The sequence below is a fragment of the Ictalurus punctatus genome, chromosome 22 (assembly GCF_001660625.3).
Source record: "Ictalurus punctatus breed USDA103 chromosome 22, Coco_2.0, whole genome shotgun sequence".
NCBI lineage: Eukaryota > Metazoa > Chordata > Actinopteri > Siluriformes > Ictaluridae > Ictalurus > Ictalurus punctatus.
The window spans coordinates 3,009,128-3,030,686 of NC_030437.2; the positions used below are offsets into that span (position 1 = coordinate 3,009,128).

Here is a 21,559-nt window from a genome sequence, read left to right on the forward strand (position 1 = left end):
AAAAAAAAAACCCTCATTACACTCGTTTTCTGTTCCTTTGTTCCCCATCTCAGTGTTGCATACAGGCTAATACATACTTACAGGCTAGCACTGTGCAATCGACTGGGGGGAAAAAAAAACTCAAGAAGCATAATGTATATTCTGAATGCCGAGTGTTCCAGAAGAGATGAAAAAACCGTATACTACTTCTGAGAAATAAATCACACAGAAAAAGAATGACCAGTATACTCGACAGCTATGGAAAGATGAGGTAATTGTATTACTGAGATTAGTTTACGTGGCGCGTCCATCACAGAGGTCCCTGTGGTAAGTGACACATTCAATCGACTGCATTAATATAAACCTGATTTGCCTACAGTCAGAGCTGCTGTTAGAGCAAATGATTCAACACCTACTGACCAGTCAGAATCAAGAATTCATCAGCACTTTAGGAGAGAAAGCATATTAACAACCTGCATTGTCCACTGACATATGAATAAGATGAATAAGCCAATGACAGCAACTGAATATACTTTCGGTGTATTGGTGCAGCCTTTCTTGTGTAGACACTTTCGGCTGACTCCGAGATGAGGCGGAATCTAATCTACAGGTGCACACAGCTTCACTAAATGATAGATAAATGAGGCCCAATGTGAAAAATGAAATCTGAACACATTTTTCTTCTGCAACGTGAGAGAATCCTAGTGAAGCAGCATAATTTGGCAGTAGAAAAGTAGGTGTTCCGTAACAAACATAGAGTCGGAGCCAGACGCTAGCCTGCAGTCAATCACCGGTGTGCTAATTAGAGGAGGCGGATGAAATCCGGCTATTGCAGGAAGATGTAAATTGTGTCCCACGAGCGAGGCTGTATGTATTTGAACTGGAAGGGAGATAGTGACTCGAATGCCGTGCTCACCCAGACAAACCCCCCTCCCTTCCCCTCCCCCCAAGCAAAAATGTGTATTTGCTGATTGGTTATTATTATTATCTTTAGCTCATCAACAACTTTCACAGTAACGTAGCCTGAAATCCGAGGCACTTTAGAGAATCTGCTGAACTTTAGTGGAAGGTTACTGACAAAGACGAATTTTGTCTTTGAAACGTGACCCTTGTACATTTGAATGAGGACATGATAGAGCGAGGCGAGCTTGTCGACTTCAGGTTGTCTTTAAACCCCAACCTGAGTGGAATTAAAATCGTAAAATACTCATGGCCGACTCTATTCTGAGTGAAATAGACGCTGTATGCATGACGCTGCCTTGTTCATTTAGTCCTAATGCATTTGTAGTCACGGCAATGCTTCATTTATTTTATGCATTTGAAAGAATTCCTTTCATGCATTTTTTATGAAGAAAGTCCACACACACACACACACACACACACACACTGTGTTAACCATACAACTCAATATAATAGTCAGGGAACATCTTTGTATCTACTTCATACTTTAAAAAAGGATGATCCAATGCCATATTACACTATAGCTGCAATCCAGTTTGAATTATTCAACACAATGGAATATATATATAACAAAAACTCACTTGTTTGCCGGTTTCAAGAGTTTATCTTTTCCCCATTACTCCCACACATCATCGCACCACTGAAGTACAACGCAGTGTGTAATTCGCAGCTGTTATGTTATTCGAACACACATGCTCGTGGTGCTGACCTGAAAGGCGTGAGGCGTGTCGTCGACGCAGTACACCCGCAGACTGTAGCTCATAGAGGACTGTGAGCTGCCAAACACAGCCACCTTCAGCCTCTTGGTGGCGCTGTCGCTCAGCGGTTCGCCCACGAGGGCATACGAGCCCGGCTCGCTCAGCAGCAGGTGGCACCTTCCAGAGTCCAGGAGGCAGTAGCAGGAAGTCGAATCGTCCTCTGCCGACATCACTTCCTGCGGATGGAGAAAGAAGGTTTAGTGCAGGCACATGCAGACAATAACACCTTCAGTAAGGTATGTATTAAAGTTTACTGTAAGTACGCTAATGTATACTTGGAGAGAATTCCCCTATGTGTTAAGTACAAATATTGTTATTTATACTTGCGGAAATGTTTCATATGTCTAAGTGTATATATGATGATACAAATGTTACACAGTCTTATGTTGAATATATTAGCATTTGTGATTACACTCCAGGAGAATGCACTAGTTTACTTTTGACATGCTAGCATGTGTGAATATACTCGAAAATGACAATAGTTCACCTTTTATTTCTAACCTGAATAGAAATACACTGGTCTTTTGATTTCGTTTTTGATAAAAGAGTAGACTGGTGTACATCTAAGGGAGGTGCACCAGTCTACGCTTGATGCGTTTCGAAAATATGTACAGTGTACTATCTTGTTCGACAAACTTGCATTTGCAGTTATTCTATCTACTACCGATCATACTATATACTAATTATACTATTATACACGATCATTTTTAAGTATGCTTTAGAAATACACCAGCTTACAATCGATATACTAGCATTCCAAGTGTAATTAAGAAGTACACTAGCTTACTTTTGATATAGCTACACTTATATACTCAAAATAGTAAACTAGCATATGTTAGAAATACTTGCATTTATAATTAATATACTAGTTTACTTTTGATAGAGATTTAAGAAAAAAATACACTAACTTTAGAAATTCTTCCATTTCCTATGTCAACTTGAATAGAAGTGTACTAGTGTACTTTTGCTGTTCTAGCTTTTGTAATTGCACTCAAAGAGAAGTGCATTAGTTTAATTTTTTTTTTTAAGTATACTCGAAAAGACATAGTAGCTTTTGTTTGACATATTAGCATATGCGTTTACACCTGATCGACACCCGTTTACTTTGATATACTAGCATTTCTAAGCGTGCCTGAGGTGAAGTACACTAGACTACTTTTGATATACTATCATATCTACGTGTACTTGAGACTTACTCTAGTTTACCATTTAAAATACCAGCATTACCTGAAGATAGGTACACTATTTTATGTTTAATGTACTAGCATTTCTAAGTATACTCAAAGAAACACACACTAGCTTGTGCCTGATACGGCTCGATTCTAGAATTTTTAAGTATTCTTGTGAAGTACACTAGGGTACAATCGATAAACAAGCATTTCTAAGCATATCTGAGAAGTGCACTTGTTTACTTTTGATATACTTGAATTTGGGATTATATTTGCATACTTGAAGAAAAGCACACTAGGTTATGTTTAATATACTAGCATTTTGGAGTATATTGAAGGTAAGTACAAAATAGTATGTTGAATATACTAGCGTTTTTAAGTATGCTTGATGAGAACTAGACTAGCTTACAACTTCAATACTAGCATTCATAGGTATACTTCAGTAATACACTAGTTTATTTATAGATATACCTGCATTTCTAAGAATACTTAAAGAAAATGTTTGATTTTGCTGCGGCCTTTTTCAAAATTGCCCAAATCTATGGTCATTTGGAAAAATTGCAAGCTCCTGGAAGGACCGGCTTAATGCACTTACAGTATACTTCTAATGTAATTTTGTTGTTGTTGTTGCTAAGGAAAAGTACTACTTGTAGCATGAATTAAACCCCGCCTCTAATTTAGCACTGCCGCTTATTTACTCATCTTACGTTCTCATCTAGCATGCACAGCTGTTTATGAAGCTGTTTATGATGGATATACGTGTGCAAAATGGCGATAAGACGTTAATTCTGAAGCGTGCCCTGAAAGCAATTTATTGACTCCATCTGCTGAGATGCCTTCTTCTATTTACCCCTTTTAAATATGAAAGCTTTGTCCAGCTGCTAGACACACTCGCTCTGTTAGAACGAATCGCTGCAAAGCCAAAGTCATGTCTGTAGAGAATAACAGGGCTATGATTGTGTCTAGCGCGAGCAGAGGCGTGTACATACAGCGATACGGCTTCTTCAAAGCCGTGTCTTTAGTCTGAATGCAGACTACAAGTGTACAGTGAAGTGAGGACGAAGGACTCGACCTGAGCCGGGATGAAAAGATGATGTATAAAGTGTGAATGGAGGTGAAGAGCAAGCTGTTGACAGAGGTGAACTGACACCACTGCCGGCTCTCCGGGCCTTCCCAGAGAAGGTCATTGATTCGTTCTCACTATGCTGACGTTGACGGATCCAAGTCGATTTGCTTCTAAAACTGGAATGTTTGTTAGAATGCTGCTGAGGATTGATGCAATGTGCGGAAACAATTTTAGGTCTTAATTCTAATATATATATATATATATATATATATATATATATATATATATATATATATATATATATATATATATATCAGAGGTGTGAGATCTTGTTAACCATTCGATTTAGCACTGACTGAGTGACTAGGTCAGGAGTGACACCCTGTACACGGTTCTTTCTCAGACTGCTTCACAGCGCCAATATTTTCAGCTCGTTTTCCTCGGTGGAGTTGGATCGATAGCAGCTGTGTTTGATGGCACTTTGGCCCGGAGGTCTTCTCCGTTTGACAGTTCTTTTGGCCTCCCCGTTATTACGTGGCAAAATTGTCTTGCTTTTGTTGTTTCCTGTACCGTTTTCTCACACGTCACCACCTTGTTCTACTCTTGCTGCATTCAGAAAGCCTCAGCTTATTCCCCCCGCTACATGCTCCACGCTAGCCTCGCACAGCAGGGTGGAATAGTTAAAAGCTTAATAGTAGCGGCATACAGTAATAGTAATGAACATGCAACAAAATGTGGCGCTGCAATCTGACTTGAAATCCGAATATTTATGCCTTTTTTTTGAATTTGTAAGCGAAGTTTGTAGAATTAGATCAAACTGAAATTGTTTTCCATGAATTCAGGTCTAAATTTCGAAACGCTTCATCCGGAGGCTTAGGCAAAGCAAAACAGCACAGATTCAATCGGCACCATTCCAGCCAGTGAGCCAATAACGTAATGTTTTAAATTTGAAATGGATCCGTCCGTCTATGTTGCACTCATCATTTTAATCGGATGTGTATCAGCACTCAGCTAGTAGCTAGGGTAAGATCCACTGTACCACCAAAAACTTTTATATTTCGATTTATTTCAACTAATCATTATTATAAAAAGTGAATTTGAAGCCTAATTTGCTAAAAAAAAATAAAAATAAAAATAAACACTACATCTAAGTAATATAGGTTTTATAGTGAGTTAAGATTTTAGGTTTGATCATGCTGCGAATCAAGAACTACGTAATCTGACTAGTGTATAGCGAAGTCCTCTGGCTAAATTCTAGCTAAATTCTCTTGCTAGTTAATAGCTAAATAATTCTGACTAGTTTTAGCAAGTCATTGCTAATTTAGAGACAATAATTTTCACAATAATATACTAAAATCCTCGTACAACTTTAGTTACATTCTCTGGTGTGTTTATAGACAAATTCTCTGAGTAGTTTAGAGACAAGTTCTATACATTTAAGTTCTCTGACCAGTTTACAGCTGTTCTGTATAGCTAAGCTAGCTGACTACTTTAAATGCAAGTTCTCCGACTAGTTTAGAGCTACATTTTCTGACTAGTTTGGTCTCTGACTAGTTTGGAGCCAAGTTCCCAGACTGGTTCAAAGCTAGTTATTCTGCTAGTTGTGATAAATTGAGCAGTTAGAGAACTTCCCTACAGTAAATTCCCTCTACTGTTATTGTGCCCTTGAGAAATGACCCTAAAGTTCTCTCTCCAGTGGCTTCTGTGAGACACTCTGGCTTGACATTACATAACAGAACCTCTATCTCAATTTTTCTTCATCTATTTGACAGGAAACAAGCGCTCTGCTTTGTGAACTGGAGATGTACACACATTTCTTTTTGCAGTGTTTTTTTTAAAAAAGATAACCTGAACCGCGCGCGGCGCGAGAGGTGGGATGATACATCAAAGACAGCCACTCTGCTCGCCAATCTGAATTTCAAATGAAGCCGAGGTTGAGAAAGGAGAGAGGGGAAGAAGATGCCTCGTACCTCCCACTCGTCGTCCTTCGTTTTCTTCTTCAGGCGAACGCTCCAGTTCTCGCCGATGACCTCGGCACAGTGGGCTATCGTCATGGCAACAGGGGAGGTCAGACTGAGACCTGGGGGGCCGTACGTGACCTCTGGCCCCAGCAGGATTTCGCATCTCTCTAACGATGGTGCGCTGCAGATATGAAAAATGACAAGGCAAAAGTTTCACACACACACACAAAAAAAATCTGTAAAGCCAAGGTTCAGCATTGCTAAAATATTCCACAGAGATCATCATTATATTCAGATCATTATAAAGTGAAATAAAAGTTCTAAAAATGCCCCATGTTTATAAATCTGAAACAAATCACTACTGTTCATGGCTGTCCCATCTGCTCTATGTCTATCAGGAGGTTCATCAAGCACGAGAAGGGATTTTCATCATCTATTTCTATTAATCCCTGTATATTGGGGGAAAATGACTGTTATAAAACATAAATATAAATCCAGGTCATTGCGGCATCCTTTGCTATACAGTGTGCCTAACGAGAGGGTTAAACGGAACATTAGCATTCGAGTTTTGCAGACGATTTTACGATTTCACATCCGCCCATCTGGCTGGATTTAACAATCAGGTAACGTAAAACAAATCAAACGCGCACCACAAGGACTGTTCTTGTGCGAACACACCGCATGTTCCTGCACAAACAATTACCCCAACTGCCAAGTTAGCAGTCTTGGAAATCATTAAAGGAAGCATGTTTTTGCCGAGAGGCCCATAATTCTGCAGAAAGGGAAAAGAAAAAAAAAACTAAAAAGCTGCTGATTCTCGAAGGGCACCTGGGAGCAAGTCATTTACTGGCTGCTGCATATTCATAAGACTCTGTGTATAATTTCCAGCCTATTATCATCACTTTCCATCTTTTCCTTGTGACGGTGCATGAAACATGACACAAAGCCCATTAAGGAACGACGAAGTTAACGAAGGCTCACGTCCGTCATAAAAGTTCGGGACAAAGGGAATGTGAGGAGATCTCGTAGTAATCTTAGTCAACTGCAGATCTTTCTTTCTTTTTTTTTTATTTAAAGAAAAACAGATTTTGTCTTGTTTATATTACAATTACAGTTAATTAAAGGGTGCGTGAAGCAGGTTTTCAAATGGACATTTTGAAAATGTTCGAATGAAAAAGTATGCCAAGTAATTAACATTGTTTTTTTTCCCCCCCAATTTTTAAAAAAAAATTATATCCTCTATGACCTCTGTTAACAAGAAACTATTTGGCAAGGCAAACATCCATTAAATATCTGAATTTATGTAATATCTTATTAGCACTAACTTTCTGAGTTCTCTAGGTTGTATCTCAAGCATAAAAGGCTTTTCAGAACTTACTGCTGAAATGAAATTCAATGAGGGAACAAGGACCATAACTGTCAATCAGCCTATTCATCTGTGCCCACTCACTCATATTAACAATTTCATACTTCATGCATGATGGCTTCCGGAAGAAACCGTTCATTATTTCAGGTGTTTTTTTTTTATTTTTTTTTTTAATTTTTAAATTTTTTTTAAACCTTTATGCAATCATCGAGAGCTCCTGAGACACGATGGCACTTCACATGTCCTCGTTCAATGCGACTGTCATTGGGTTAAGGACCAGAGAGGCCAAGGCGAACTTGTCAATGCACTTGGAGAGATGTATGAATAATAACTTTATTTACAGCTTCAGACACCCCTACAATTGATCCTTCTCCTACTTTCTGCTATTTACCAACCAATTCTTCCCAGTTATACGACAGGGACCTACTGGGGAGGGTGAAGGTTGGTGAACACATGCTTACTTCACTCACGTGAAGCCAGCCAACAGCGTCTTTATGAACTGCAGCACAGGGCAGTGTAACACACTCAGAGGAAAGCACAATCTACTGTCTTCTGCATACATGAGGTTACAGGTGCCCACAATTGGCTAGTATCACTGTATTTGGCAGGAGAGAGAGAGAGCGAGAGAGAGAGAATATGCCCCTCCCACTCAGACAGGACAGCCAATTTTGCTCCAGTTTTGGCCACGGATACATGTGGCATCGTCTGGATTTGAAATCGTGATCTATGGTCGATAGCGTGAACCAAACAGTCGTTCGCTCATTTCTCTGTCTCATTTGTTAATGAGACAAAAATTACATGACAGGAAAACTTGCTGACTATTTCAAAACTCTGACACTGGAGACTCCTTCCAAAAACGCTGAATACACTCGATGAGCATGAGCTGTTCCTATAGAAACGATAACGTGTTAGAACGAGTGCATTAATATAAACCTGTACTTTGAATTATACTCTCAACTCTCTTTAAGATAAATGCAATTAATCAATACCATCTGACCAATCAGATCGCTCTAAATAATCACAAATAATAATAATAATAATAACAAAATGTACCCATTATTGGAAAACAACTCACCATCTGAAAGATTAGTGACAGTAACCCGAGACCCGAGTCATAAATTCTTCCTCAGGGAAACACCAACGATGAGGCCATCTTGAATTCCTGAACCGCTTAACAAGCTTTTTTAACCACACAGTCATAATTAGTGTTTAATATCTGAACGAAACCTCCTGCATCTGTAACACGAGCCAAAATCTAGATTGTCATACGCACCTGTGAGACAGGACGACAAAGCATCTAAAGCGCCTCATCATCTTTCCTCGACGCGATTCTATTCCACATTACTGTCAAGGGGCTGTTGCTGGAGCTAGCCAGGTCCGTAATGAGGTGCATTATTCAAAGTGACGGATGATTCATCCCTGTGAGACTTAACGAGGAATGAAAGGGAGCCATTAGTGGCCACGCTGCTCCTGACGGGGTCTCGGATTTAATGGATATCTGATAGAGTGGAGGTGTGGGTTTTAATACGGCAAACAACCTCTCACATTCTGATACATATGTTTAATATTGCAACGGTTGATGACTTGACTCGCGGGTTTTGTAAAATCCTTGTAATGACACGTAATACGGAGGAGCCCTCGAGGAAAAACAAACAAACAAACAAACAAACAAACAGGCAAACCAATGAAATAAAATGATGACATGGAATAAAAGCTTGGCGATGGAGTATAATCTTATTTCTGATGGGCTTAAAATATCTTGGAGGGAAGTCACCTTTCTGGTGGCAGCTGTGATCGATTGTGTTTGGTGGATTTTAATGGATTCCTATTATGCTACAGAGAGAAGGTGCATTCGATGTGCACTAACTGACTGTGGGAGAGGAAAATTCAATTCTCCACTGCTCCCTCCTGGCCAAAGAAGGGTTTGAGTGACAGCTTCATGGATGACGGCTTCAGAGGAGGAGAAAAGAGAGAGAGAGAGAGAGAGAGAGAGAGAGAGAGAGAGAGAGATGCTCACTCTCACTACAGGTGAGAACAGAATCACAAAAAGTGACAGATCAGGGACAGGAAACGATTGGGCAAATCCCAATCCTCCAGCACCATGCTTACAGTAAGTCTGAGTTCACTACTGAGCAGTTATTATTGCGCCCTTTTCGTAAAATCTTATTACAAAAAAATATTAGCCTGCACTAATTTAATCAGAATCACAAAGATCAATTTGGCAATTCCCAACACCTGAACTCGTAGAGCACCTCAGCAACATCACTCGAGTTCATAATGGGTTTCAACCAAGACACCCTGTGGAACTTTCTGGAAAGCTTTCGATCTAACGTGCCCGAGCAAGCAAGCGAACACGCTTCCAAAACAACGTCTTTCCCAAATCAGGGAACTGTTGTTTAATGTTGACACCAGTAGCCCCCTAATCGCATTTCAGAGTCACTTCACTGTTGGGTTTGGTACATTCCAGAAAGATCTGGATAGTTCGCTAGACATGCTATCAGAATCTACTATTAAAAAAAAAAAATCATGACAAATAAACATCTGCAGTGAACGTACAAAATGAACCTAATATATGAACTTAACAGAAATTATTTCTATCCGTATCTCCATCCAAAATGAATAGTTGAAGATTGAGAGTTGAAAAACATCGCCTGGTCTTTTCCCAATCTATAACCATCGAGTTTTGGTGCCCACTGTAGCTGCAGATTCCTGTTTTAGGGCTGAGTGGATCTTGCGTGAGTGGTCTTCTGCTGCTGAAGCCCATCCGCCTCAAGGTTTTGACGTATTGCGCATTCTGAAAGGCTTTTCTGCTCACCACGGTTGTAAAGAGTGGTTATTTGAATCACAATAGCCAGTACTGGAAATAATATAGAGGTTAGCCACGTTTTAAAAATGCTAAAACATGTGATTAAGATCACCATATATATATTCGTTCAGTAAAGTCTATAGATTCTATAGTCTTTTCCCAGGATGTCACACAGATATGTAGGTGCGCGTTTATCCGTTATGATTAGTTTCATATTCAAACGCAGTTAAATTATTGTGAAAACTACCAGGTTTGTACTTGGTCCCACAGTACAACAGTTAATGGAAATATTTAGCTATTATGTAACAGCTGGCACAAATGTTCCAGTTGGAACGGCAAGTAAAAAAGTGACTAATGTAAATGGAACTCGTTGCTAATATCAATATTTGAATGCAGCGTAAGAATTCACAAAGGCAACCATGAATGAATGCCATTCTTTGTTTATGTTTAATTGCACCTTAAAATGATGTACATGTATACCCGTATCACCAGAGGTGATGTTTGCATTGATCGAGCAAAAGAGACACCTCTTTATTTCACATCTTTATGCCGTTGCAGAGGTCTAAATGGCTTATAAGGTCATACCTTCTCCATTCCTGACTTTTCTGCAATGCGCCGTCTCTCTCGGCTAATAGAAAGCTCGGTCTACGTCCGTGTGCACAATGACTCGGAACACTCCCGTTTTGCATCCGCTCACCGTAATTGTTTCACGTCGGCCCCTTGTTCCCTTTTAAGGCTGCATACAAGAGTGAGCAATGACAGGCAGGCTGGTTCTCCTTCAGCGGAGATGAGACGAGGCCGTCACGGGGTCGTTACTCTGCTTAATGCGGGAATAAAGGAACTTCATGTACTATGAATTACGCTTTCCATGGCAGAAACGGAGAAAGGATTGGTGAAGCGTTACGATTATCCCCCCCCGACTTTATTAAACTTTATATGTTTGGATGTATCGTTCAAATGAAAATATAAATAAATAAATCAGGGTTATACAGGGTTATGGAGGACGTGAGTGACAGGGTGAAGTTTTAACCATGACACTATGGTCTGTGTTGGTGTTAATCATCATTGACAGGATGCTCGTCTGCGTTCAGAGTCGATTTAACTTCCAAAGTTATGTCAAAATAAGTTACAAGCAAAAATTCGTCAATAAGTTACGCCTAGATCGCTGCCTGCTGATTTGAACACTATAATACAGTAGATTTATACACCACCCCACTCACAAACACGTTATTAACGCTGTGCTGTTTCATGTCTTGCTCCGTAATCCTCCTCAACATTTCACCGGACTCTGCATGCGTATACGGATTAAAGGAAATGAAAATTTAACTCGACTTAAACCCCTGTGCTGTTTAACTTCATCTGACTTTAAAGCATTTCGGGAGGACAGGCTTCTAATTCGAGACCCGTTTTAAATATGCTTTCCCGTGTGACGAGCTTCGGTGGCGGGAGGCGGCTGCGCTGTGTTTTGATCCTTGCGCTAAAGTCATTTAAGCCAATTAAAGGAGGGAACATGCAAAAACACACGCGCCTCCAGAAGGCACTTGTGACTCGACTTGCGAGGGCGGAGGGGGAAAACGATCATCTCACAAGGCTCACGCCGAGAGACTGCGGCTTGGAGAGGCGCACGCTCGCACCATCTGTCGTGCGTTTGTGATCGTGAGAATGAAGAGAACCCGAGGAAGAAGAAAGGGAGATCAAGGTCAGGAAGACTGGGGACGATCTCACAGGATCCGGATGTAGGATTTTCCCTATAATGGGGCCTGAACTGTAACGATCCTGCTGTCTGGTGTTCTTTTGTCCTTCACATGACATCACTGTCTGTTTCAGTATTACATTTTATTTCAATGGGCGAGGACACAGGACAGGAATTTAATTCAGGTGGCGGTTAATTTCACCGCAAACCTTGAAAATGCGAACCAATAGAAAACACAGTTGCTGTGCACATTCAGGTATACGGTTATTGCCGAAAACTCATCCACCGATCCAAAACAGTGTTGGGATATGCCGAAAAGTGTCAGAGTCAGAGTCAGTGTCAATTCCGTGTCAGTGAGACGCCGAAAACATCCTACCCTGGTGCCTGGAGGCATTCTTCGCTGTGCACTATCATGCAAAAGTACAAGAAACTATAATTTTATTTCAATTAAATTTAACACAAAACATCTGACACAATATATATTTTCACATCCAATCAGCTACTTGTTGCTCTAATGATTAGAAAGCTACTCCCAATTTTGAATTTATTGCAATCTCAATATCACATCATCACATTATCCAGTCCCACATTTAGCTCCCAGGGATTTTGTGTTTTGGAATAATTTCATAATAATAATCTCATTGGTTACTTGTCTGCCAGAAAAAGGTCATGTGACCTCGTATGACCTTCAGTCAAACACCCTGAAGGAAAAAAAAATAAGTCACATACATTTAAATCAATGTATAATCAAATTACACTAATTTTTAGTCACATGATTATGGTAAAAGCTAGACATGTGTTAATCAAGTCTCACACTGATGTGTTAAAACCACGTGGAATGTTCTAGAAGAAGAAGAAGAAGAAAAAATCACTCATGTAAAAGGGGGGCAAATTTCATGACAGGAATTTGCGTAATCCCGACAACCTTGTTCTGACCACTTTCGTTTTCCATACTCTGGGCCACTTCTGACCCTATTTGTTTCACGCATGCTTTATGTGAGCATTATTTCCTTCTATTGACTGGTTACACCTCTTACTTTCCACGCTGCCTGCTGGTCTTCACTGGTTGGTCAGGTGACTTTTTCTTCTCCACCCTACACATATTAATCTCTGCAATTAAAATGTAATGAAACTTTTTTTTTCTTCTAATTTGGCATTCTGAGTTGACTTTTTTTCTTTCTAGTTTAAGAGGAATTTGATCTACTTGTTGGCATGTTGGTCTATTTCCACGTGTCTCCTACTTACTGATAGCGGTGCAGTGCGAATTCGCCCTCACTTCAGCGCTACCTAAAGAGAACGATGCAGCAGCACTTTAGCGCTACAGTCGATCCAGCTCGAAAAGATCAGCATCCAAAGTGTCCAATTTCATGCTAATATCGACTGTCAGAGCCCTTTTGTGGATCGCTAACTAGGCGAGAAGAGTATTTGCCGTCGCTCCGTGTCGTATAGCTGTGCTGCATTGTGCTTCGTTTGCGTCCAGCATTTGCATCGATGTCTCCGTGCGAATGTTCAACGGCGGCCATTTCCCAACCTTTTCGCCTCTATCGACCAAGGAGGGTGAAGACACGTATATGTTTCCTTGGAGACACGTGAAGCCACTGGAGCTTTTCAAAGTGTTGCTCGAGCAAGAGCTAATTTTGCTCTCGGACTCCTGGACACGGACGCCGGTGGCATCATCGGAAATTTCTCTGTGGACTGATTAAGCTCTCCCCACCCTACAACATCCCACCCCACCTCATCCCTCTTGTGAGTTTATCTCGCAATTCTAAGTTGTTAAGTCTAACCTGTTGTTCTTCTCTTCCTTGTTTTTTTTCTTCGTCCTGGTTTCTAGTAGAATTGTGTTTAATGGATTTTGGAGTGTCCTTTTGGTTGCACCTAACGTCTGCCTGCTCCCTAATGTTTCCCTAATGAAACGTCCTTTACTAAAGGACTGCATTACCTTGAACTGAACCCGAACACATACAGAGCAATACTACACAGAAACAAATGCGATATAGGGTGCATCATATGAGAAACATTAAGACGTATCGGCGTGTCGTTAAATAGGAAAAGAAAATGAAAGAGAAAAGGAAAAAAAGAAAAGGAAATAATTGTACAGAACGATGGAGGGATAGTTTTGTTTCACCTGGACTCTCCTTGATCGATGAGCATGTACATTTCCCAGGACGTGTCCTCGGCGATGGCCGCATGAGACACCAGCAGACTGACTCCTGCACAGACAACATGCCAGACATCTGCCGTCAGCTCACGCGTCAGAAACGCGCTCGCCTCTGAAGCGAGCTGATGTAATGAATCACACGGGAATGAAAACGCGTTTCTTTCCGACGTCAAGTTTCTGGATAATAATAACTCTGAATAAACGCATCGCAGTGTAATTGCTCGTATGACAAAAAAAAAAAAAAAAAAACGTAGTCATGCTCTCGAATTACAGGCTCGGTTACACGCACATGCAATGCGTGCTTTATCATTTCACGTGTACGTGTTAAAAGAATTCTCATTGGTCGTTTTGGAAATATAATTGACTCTGTGTCTGAGTATTTATGTCAAATAGTTCAGATTTTTTAAATATTTTTTTTTTTAAATAGCTCGAATAGAGAGCATCTCAAGTGGGAGTACAAGTTCTTTGGTGATTTCTTAGTTATCTCGAAGAATATATAATGAATGCAAGGTTTATTTTTCTGCTCTTGGGTTCACACAGACCGCGCTAAGATCCGACGAGGAAAATGATGGGGTTATTCAGAACAACAAGAGGATTTACTCAGGATTTATTAACATGGAAAGAGTATTCTTGAGCTGCACTCGGAGTGTATTATCTGATGCTGAACTGCGGACCCCTACTCCTCAATGTTTGCAGGGTTATTTTTTCCCCCATTATAAATATCTCAGACGTGCCAATTCATAAAAATTCGCACGAGTCAAAGGTTTATGTTAGGATTTGGAGGCCGGGGTTATTGTTTGCACGTTTTCTTACGACTTATGAGCGTTCAGTGCATCTTACGCCATTTTCTCAGACAGCCAGAGATTGGACAAGTCAAATTACAAATCCCTGTATAGTTACTTTTAATGTCGTGGAAGGTCCATGCAGCAGGTTAGTTCCTGTAAATACTGCGCTGTGGTAGAAAACGTGAATGATTAGAGTTAGATGTGCAGCTTTAATCGCATGTTGGATGGTGAGTGCTCAGGTTAAGATATAAAGTATAAAATGCAGTCACTTCTGAGCCACAGGAACATAAAATGGAGGATCGAGCAGGCTTGAGTGCTTTCAAGGTCATGTCTCTGTGCCGTTAGGGGCGTTCTGTCATCTCCTTGAATAGATAAGAGAGAGCGTAGAGAGAGAGAAGGAGAAGTGCTCTAAAAGACCAATACAAGTGTTAGTTAATTTTCTCAATGTGTCTTTTTACACGTTCACTTTATAAAAAAAAAATAAAAAAAAAATCTTTTAACCCTGTGTCATTACAGCTATTTCTTTTTCATTATCCAAAAGTCTGTATGTAGTCGTGCTTTCGCAAATATCCTTGTAGAGTTTAACAACTGGAGTGTTTTCAAACTGCTTCATGACAGTCATTCAAACGCACACACACACACACACACACACACTGGTGATTTCATTGTGACTCTAAAGAGGACTGAAGTACCCTTTAGAAGAGAAAGCAGGCCTGGTGGACTGTTGACCTTTTCGCTCATTAGCCAATGAAAATTGCGATTGTCTCACGGCGCATCACGGCTAAATCGAACACGTCTCATCACGCGTTTCTGCAGCGGATTTGTGCTAATGATGCTCTTTATCATGAGAAAAGGGTTGGGAGTGCTGGGTTAGGGTTTGTGATTTTGGGATTTACGTCTGTGTACTGACTAAAGGCATAAAAACATAAACTCAGGCAATTATAACATTCAAAGCTAGAATGAAGCTGTTCTCCCTCAGACTCATTATTAAACGAAGACAGCTATGAGAAAGTAATGTTAACGCTGCAGCTTTAGCGTTTCTTTAAAGATCATCCGAACGTTCAGTTTCTACAAATCATACTGACCTCAGCCGGCTCCTAGGAGTGTCACGGTACAATTCGGCTCCGAACGAATGTCTGCATGTCTGTTTACAAAACTGTACGAGCAGAACTACACAAGCAACAACAACAACAACAACAACAACAACAACAAAAAGAAGCAAACAAATAAATGAGCAAACAATAAACCAACAAATACGCAAATTTCTAAGCAAACAAATAAATAAGCACCAGAAAATTAGCAAATAATTAAAAAAAAAAATTCAACTTTAGAAGCAAACACACAAATATGCAAGCAAATAAATAAACAAGTAAGCCAATATGTAAATAAAAAAACAAACAAGACAATAAAAAAATAATCAAGCAAGCAAATAAATAAATGCAAAAAAATGAAATAAATAAACAACAAATAAGCAAATAAAAAATAATCATCGATAAACAAATAAGCAAATAACAAATAAGCCAACAAATGGGCAAATAAACAGATAAGCAAACACACAAGCATATAAATAAGCAGACAACTAAAAAAAAACCCCAGTAAACAAATAAATAAGCAACCCAAAAATAAGCAAATAAATAAATAAACAAGCAAACATGCAAATTTATAAGCCAACCCATGAGTAAGCAAATAAATAAACAAGCAAACAAATAAATAAAAGAGTAAGTAAATAAATAGACAAACATGTATGCAAATAAATGAATAAGCAAATAAACAAATAAATAAAACGTTTCTCTTAACAAACGGAACCCTGAGCTGCCACTTAATGATGTCCTCTTAGTAAATGTAGAATTTGTGATTAAAGCCGTGACGATGTGCTATCATATCAGATTTCAGATATTTCCCAGCGCCTCTAGGAACCTGTACTGCAGAACACATTCTGAAGAGAATTGAAGAAAGCTCATAGAGACTCAGTGGAGTGGTGTATCTCCACAGCTCTACCTGCATTGGGCATGACGAGTCGTCCTCCCTGGTGTCCGAACACGCCGCTGCTCCTCAGATGAGTCTTATAGGAGTTGTAGGGTCCGTTGTTGGTGGGCACTGGTGACGCCAGGCCCTGGGGGTAGGTCTTGGAGTGGTACTCAGCCGTGAAGGAGCTCTGGACTTTAGCTGTGGCGTCAGGCAGCGGGTCGAACAGCTCTTTCCCCACAGGGTCACGGAAGCTGTAGGTCTGCTCAGGCTGGGCGGACGAATTCAGAAGCAAAGGATTGCCTGAGAGAAGAAAGACAGAGCTGACTCTCTCTCCTCCAATAATCAGTATAACCAATATCGATGGAAAGAACTAGCACGAGTGAGTGTGCATTTTGCAACAGTGTGCATAAAGCCAAGGCTCAGAGGATCAGATCGACCCAGCTCGTCCAGTCCAGACCGGCTCGAGTCAGAATCCTTTTTTTTAAATTTTTTTTACGGGAGTCAGCATTCTCGCCACACTACAAAATGTTGAGTCGTAAATATATTAAACATGTTGAATATTTATGATCTGAAATCAGACTGTCGATAAATTAGAGGGAGTAGAACTGGATAGTTTTAACGATTGAAAATCAGCCCGAGGCTGTGATGACATCAGGCTGCGAGTGCATCAGTCTCGCAATCATTCCTGAATCTTACAAAAACAGACAGACAGTACTCCAAAAACAGACAGACGGACAGTACAGGAAAAACAGACAGTACACCAAAAACAGACAGACAGACAGACAGTACACCAAAAACAGACAGACAGACAGACAGACAGACAGACAGTACACCAAAAACAGACAGTGCACCAAAAACAGACAGACAGTACACCAAAAACAGACAGACAGTACTCCAAAAACAGACAGACAGTACACCAAAAACAGACAGACAGTACTCCAAAAACAGACAGACAGTACTCCAAAAACAGACAGACAGTACTCCAAAAACAGACAGACAGTGCACCAAAAACAGACAGACAGTACTCCAAAAACAGACAGAGAGTGCACCAAAAACAGACAGACAGTACTCCAAAAACAGACAGACAGTACTCCAAAAACAGACAGACAGTACACCAAAAACAGACAGACAGACAGACAGACAGACAGTACACAAAAACAGACAGTACTCCAAAAACAGACAGACAGTACTCCAAAAACAGACAGACAGTACACCAAAAACAGACAGACAGTACTTCAAAAACAGACAGACAGTACTCCAAAAACAGACAGACAGTGCACCAAAAACAGACAGACAGACACACAAACAGTACTCCAAAAACAGCCAGACGGACAGTACAGGAAAAACAGTCTACACCAAAAACAGACAGACAGTACAGCAACAACAGACAGACAGTACAGCAACAACAGACAGACAGTACAGCAACAACAGACAGACAGTACAGCAACAACAGACACACAGTACAGCAACAACAGACAGGCAGTACAGCAACAACAGACACACAGTACTCCAAAAACAGACAGACAGTACAGCAACAATAGACACACAGTACAGCAACAACAGACACACAGTACTCCAAAAACAGACAGACAGTACAGCAACAATAGACACACAGTACAGCAACAACAGACAGGCAGTACAGCAACAACAGACACACAGTACTCCAAAAACAGACAGACAGTACAGCAACAATAGACAGACAGTACAGCAACAACAGACACACAGTACTCCAAAAACAGACAGACAGTACAGCAACAATAGACAGACAGTACAGCAACAACAGACAGACAGTACAGCAACAACAGACAGACAGTACAGCAACAACAGACACACAGTACAGCAACAACAGACACACAGTACTCCAAAAACAGACACACAGTACAGCAACAACAGACAGACAGTACAGCAACAATAGACAGACAGTACAGCAACAACAGACACACAGTACAGCAACAACAGACACACAGTACTCCAAAAACAGACACACAGTACAGCAACAACAGACAGACAGTACAGCAACAACAGACACACAGTACTCCAAAAACAGACACACAGTACAGCAGCAACAGACAGACAGTACACTAAAAACAGAGAGATTTCATTTGAAATTGTGTCAAATGAAAAAAAAAAATAAAATAAGTATTTTTTGTGGGGGGAAAAGTGTCCATAGCTATTACTGCGTAGTGAACATTGGTCTAGAGCAGCACTGTATAGGTGAGTGTTATGCTGAAGATATCATATCACGATACATAAAGACATTTCTACGATACATCATATGCATGACGATATTTAGGTTTGCTAACAAACTGTCACCAAACAAAAAGAGTTTTTTTTTTAAATGATTTGTTTTTTGTAAAGAAACAATTTAACAATCGTTTAAAACAAATCTGTAAAAATGTGAAAGATTAAAAACGTATAAAGATTTGAAATGGTACCAAACATCAACATCTAATCAGCTGCTTTAAATCAACTTGCGATACCTGCGTTATCGCGGAACAACGTATCGTGACATCAGTGATCATGATGCTGTCATTATACCGTCATGATGTCATGACATATACTGCGGAAACTACTGCGGAAATACGGCTGGAGTCAGAGTGTAACTGTAGCATCAGAAAGCAGCGATTACAGGTTTTATCCGTTTGTTTTTTAACTGTGCTATAAATACCTTGGTTTAACACTTGCTGTGGGTGCTAAAGTGAAAAGGTTACTTTAATATTCATTTCATTTTATATATATAAACATGAACAACATAAACAACATGTATAAACGAAAGCTTCTGGACCTGCACTCCACAGTTAATATAAAAAACCCCCCAAAAGCAACCATTTTGTCCTCCACAAACCGAACCGCTGTGTTTCATTAGCATGCTTTACACGTTACTGCTACTCACAAGTTGTTTTTAATTGCTCGGGCTTTACTTTCTTAGAAATGTTTTTCTCTTCGCTGTTAGCGATGACTCAAATCTCCCGTGGTGTGATATCTTTATCATCTTCCCTTGCCCTAATGCTCCCTCCTTCCCTCCTACCTTTCGTTTTCTTCCTCTTCCTAGGGAGTATCCATTTGAGCTCACTTTGGGTGACCTTCTTGTTTTGAGAAGAGTGACTAAATTGGGATGATCCCAGCATGAGCTCCAGCAGGCGGTGGTCATACTTCACCGTTCCTCCTCCACCTCTGCCAGCTTGCCCCTGTGCCCGGCTCGCCCTGTGCCACGTGCCGCACAGACTGTAACCCTCAGCCCAGCTGCCACGCAGCAAGAGGCGCGAGGCTAATGGCCCTTATTTTTAGGAAAACCATAAATTACCCCAGGGCGAACTGATCACTGTCACTGACAATTCAGTCACCAAATGCTTTGTGTAACTCGTGCTCTACACACAAGCCAACACTGCTCCAGTCATGTGTAGACACGCTCATTCAATCTTTTGGTGCATGTGATAATGGATCAGATGAATCATTCTCCAAGATGGTGACTCTATGATTAACCGAGGCTACACAGAATTTCTGTTCATGTGGCATAAATACAAGCATGGAGAAAACTAATGACAGAAAAGCGTCCAAATAAATAAATGAAAGAATAAAGACATAGAGAAAATGAATGAAATATATATATATATATATATATATATATATATATATATATATATATATATATTCATATTCCCTGGGGCTTTCGTTGTCCATGCTGCTGCTGTAAGAGTGAAAGGAAGCCGAGATGCCCCTGTGCAGAGACATGCTACACTTGACATGGAACGCCAGTAAAAAGGTCAAGCAGCTATAGAGGAGATGATGTTTGATAGCGTGCGCCTTCTAGTGGTGACTTAATTGGTGAATGGGCTTGTTAGGGTAAATGGGCTGCACTTATATAGCACTTTTATCCAAAGTGCTTTACACTGTGTCTCATTCACACACACACACCCACACCCACACCAATGGTAGCAGAGCTGCCATGCAAGGCGCTAACTTGCCATCGGGAGCAACTTGGGGTTCAGTGTCTTGCCCAAGGACACTTCAGTATGTGGAGTCACGTGGGCCGGGAATCAAACCGCCAACCCTACGATTAGTGTACAACCCGCTCACCACCTGAGCCACAACCGCCTTAGGGTAAGCAACTGAATTCTTGAACTATGAGTATTAAAACAGAAATTCTTCTTGGCATGCATTCCTTACATCAAAACACCCAAACATTCCATTATAACCGTTTAGTTCGACACACATATCATTTTGAGCTCATTAGTATTTCAGGTCATTTCGGTAATTTCATAGAACCTTCAACTGGTTCTGAATCCTTAACACTGTCCAATTCTTATCAAAATTGACAGACAGGTAGAAGACATGGCTATCAGTCAGTGCACCAAATACTGATAGACTCCGCCCTCACTGGAGAATAGAAATTGTATAAAACGGTTCTAATTCAAAACAAGACTCAATAAATCACTGCATTGGAAAATCAAAAGGTGACGCGGTTGAATTTTTCAATTTCATTCAAACCGGGTCACAGTGTTCCGAACATATTTTTCATACAAATTTGCAAGCGTGAGATGTAATATGAGATGGAAATGTTTTTTTTTTTCTTTTCAAAACAGCACAATGAACACTCACATAGATATGAAGCAAATTTCAGAAGCCAGTTGTTCATTTGTTCTATACCACATCATTAGTCTGATTAGTCAAGGGTGTTGATTCTTGGATGGAAGTTTCTAGAACAGCAGCTCTGACAGGATTGCAGCTGTAATTCAAATCACAGCTTTACATTAATGTGCTCTTTCTAGTACGGCATTACATTATTATGAGTTCTTTATTGTTTCAACCCTTCATCTGATGGAGAACAGGGGAGAGAGAGAAAGATAGAGATCGAGAAGGAAGGAGGAGATTATGTTTAGGATTATCACC

General features: G+C 40.3%; 1 protein-coding gene across 1 annotated transcript in view; it reads right to left on the reverse strand.

Annotated features, from left to right (window-relative positions):
* Positions 1-21,559, reverse strand: part of unc5db (unc-5 netrin receptor Db) — a 162,237-nt gene that overhangs the window by 12,303 nt on the left and 128,375 nt on the right. Inside the window, exons 10-13 of the mRNA XM_017451208.3 lie at positions 16,700-16,969; positions 13,884-13,968; positions 5,903-6,074; positions 1,649-1,873 (exon numbers count right to left, since the gene is read on the reverse strand). Of these exons, the coding sequence (XP_017306697.1) occupies positions 1,649-1,873; positions 5,903-6,074; positions 13,884-13,968; positions 16,700-16,969 (752 nt within the window). The remainder of the gene's footprint in view (positions 1-1,648; positions 1,874-5,902; positions 6,075-13,883; positions 13,969-16,699; positions 16,970-21,559) is intronic.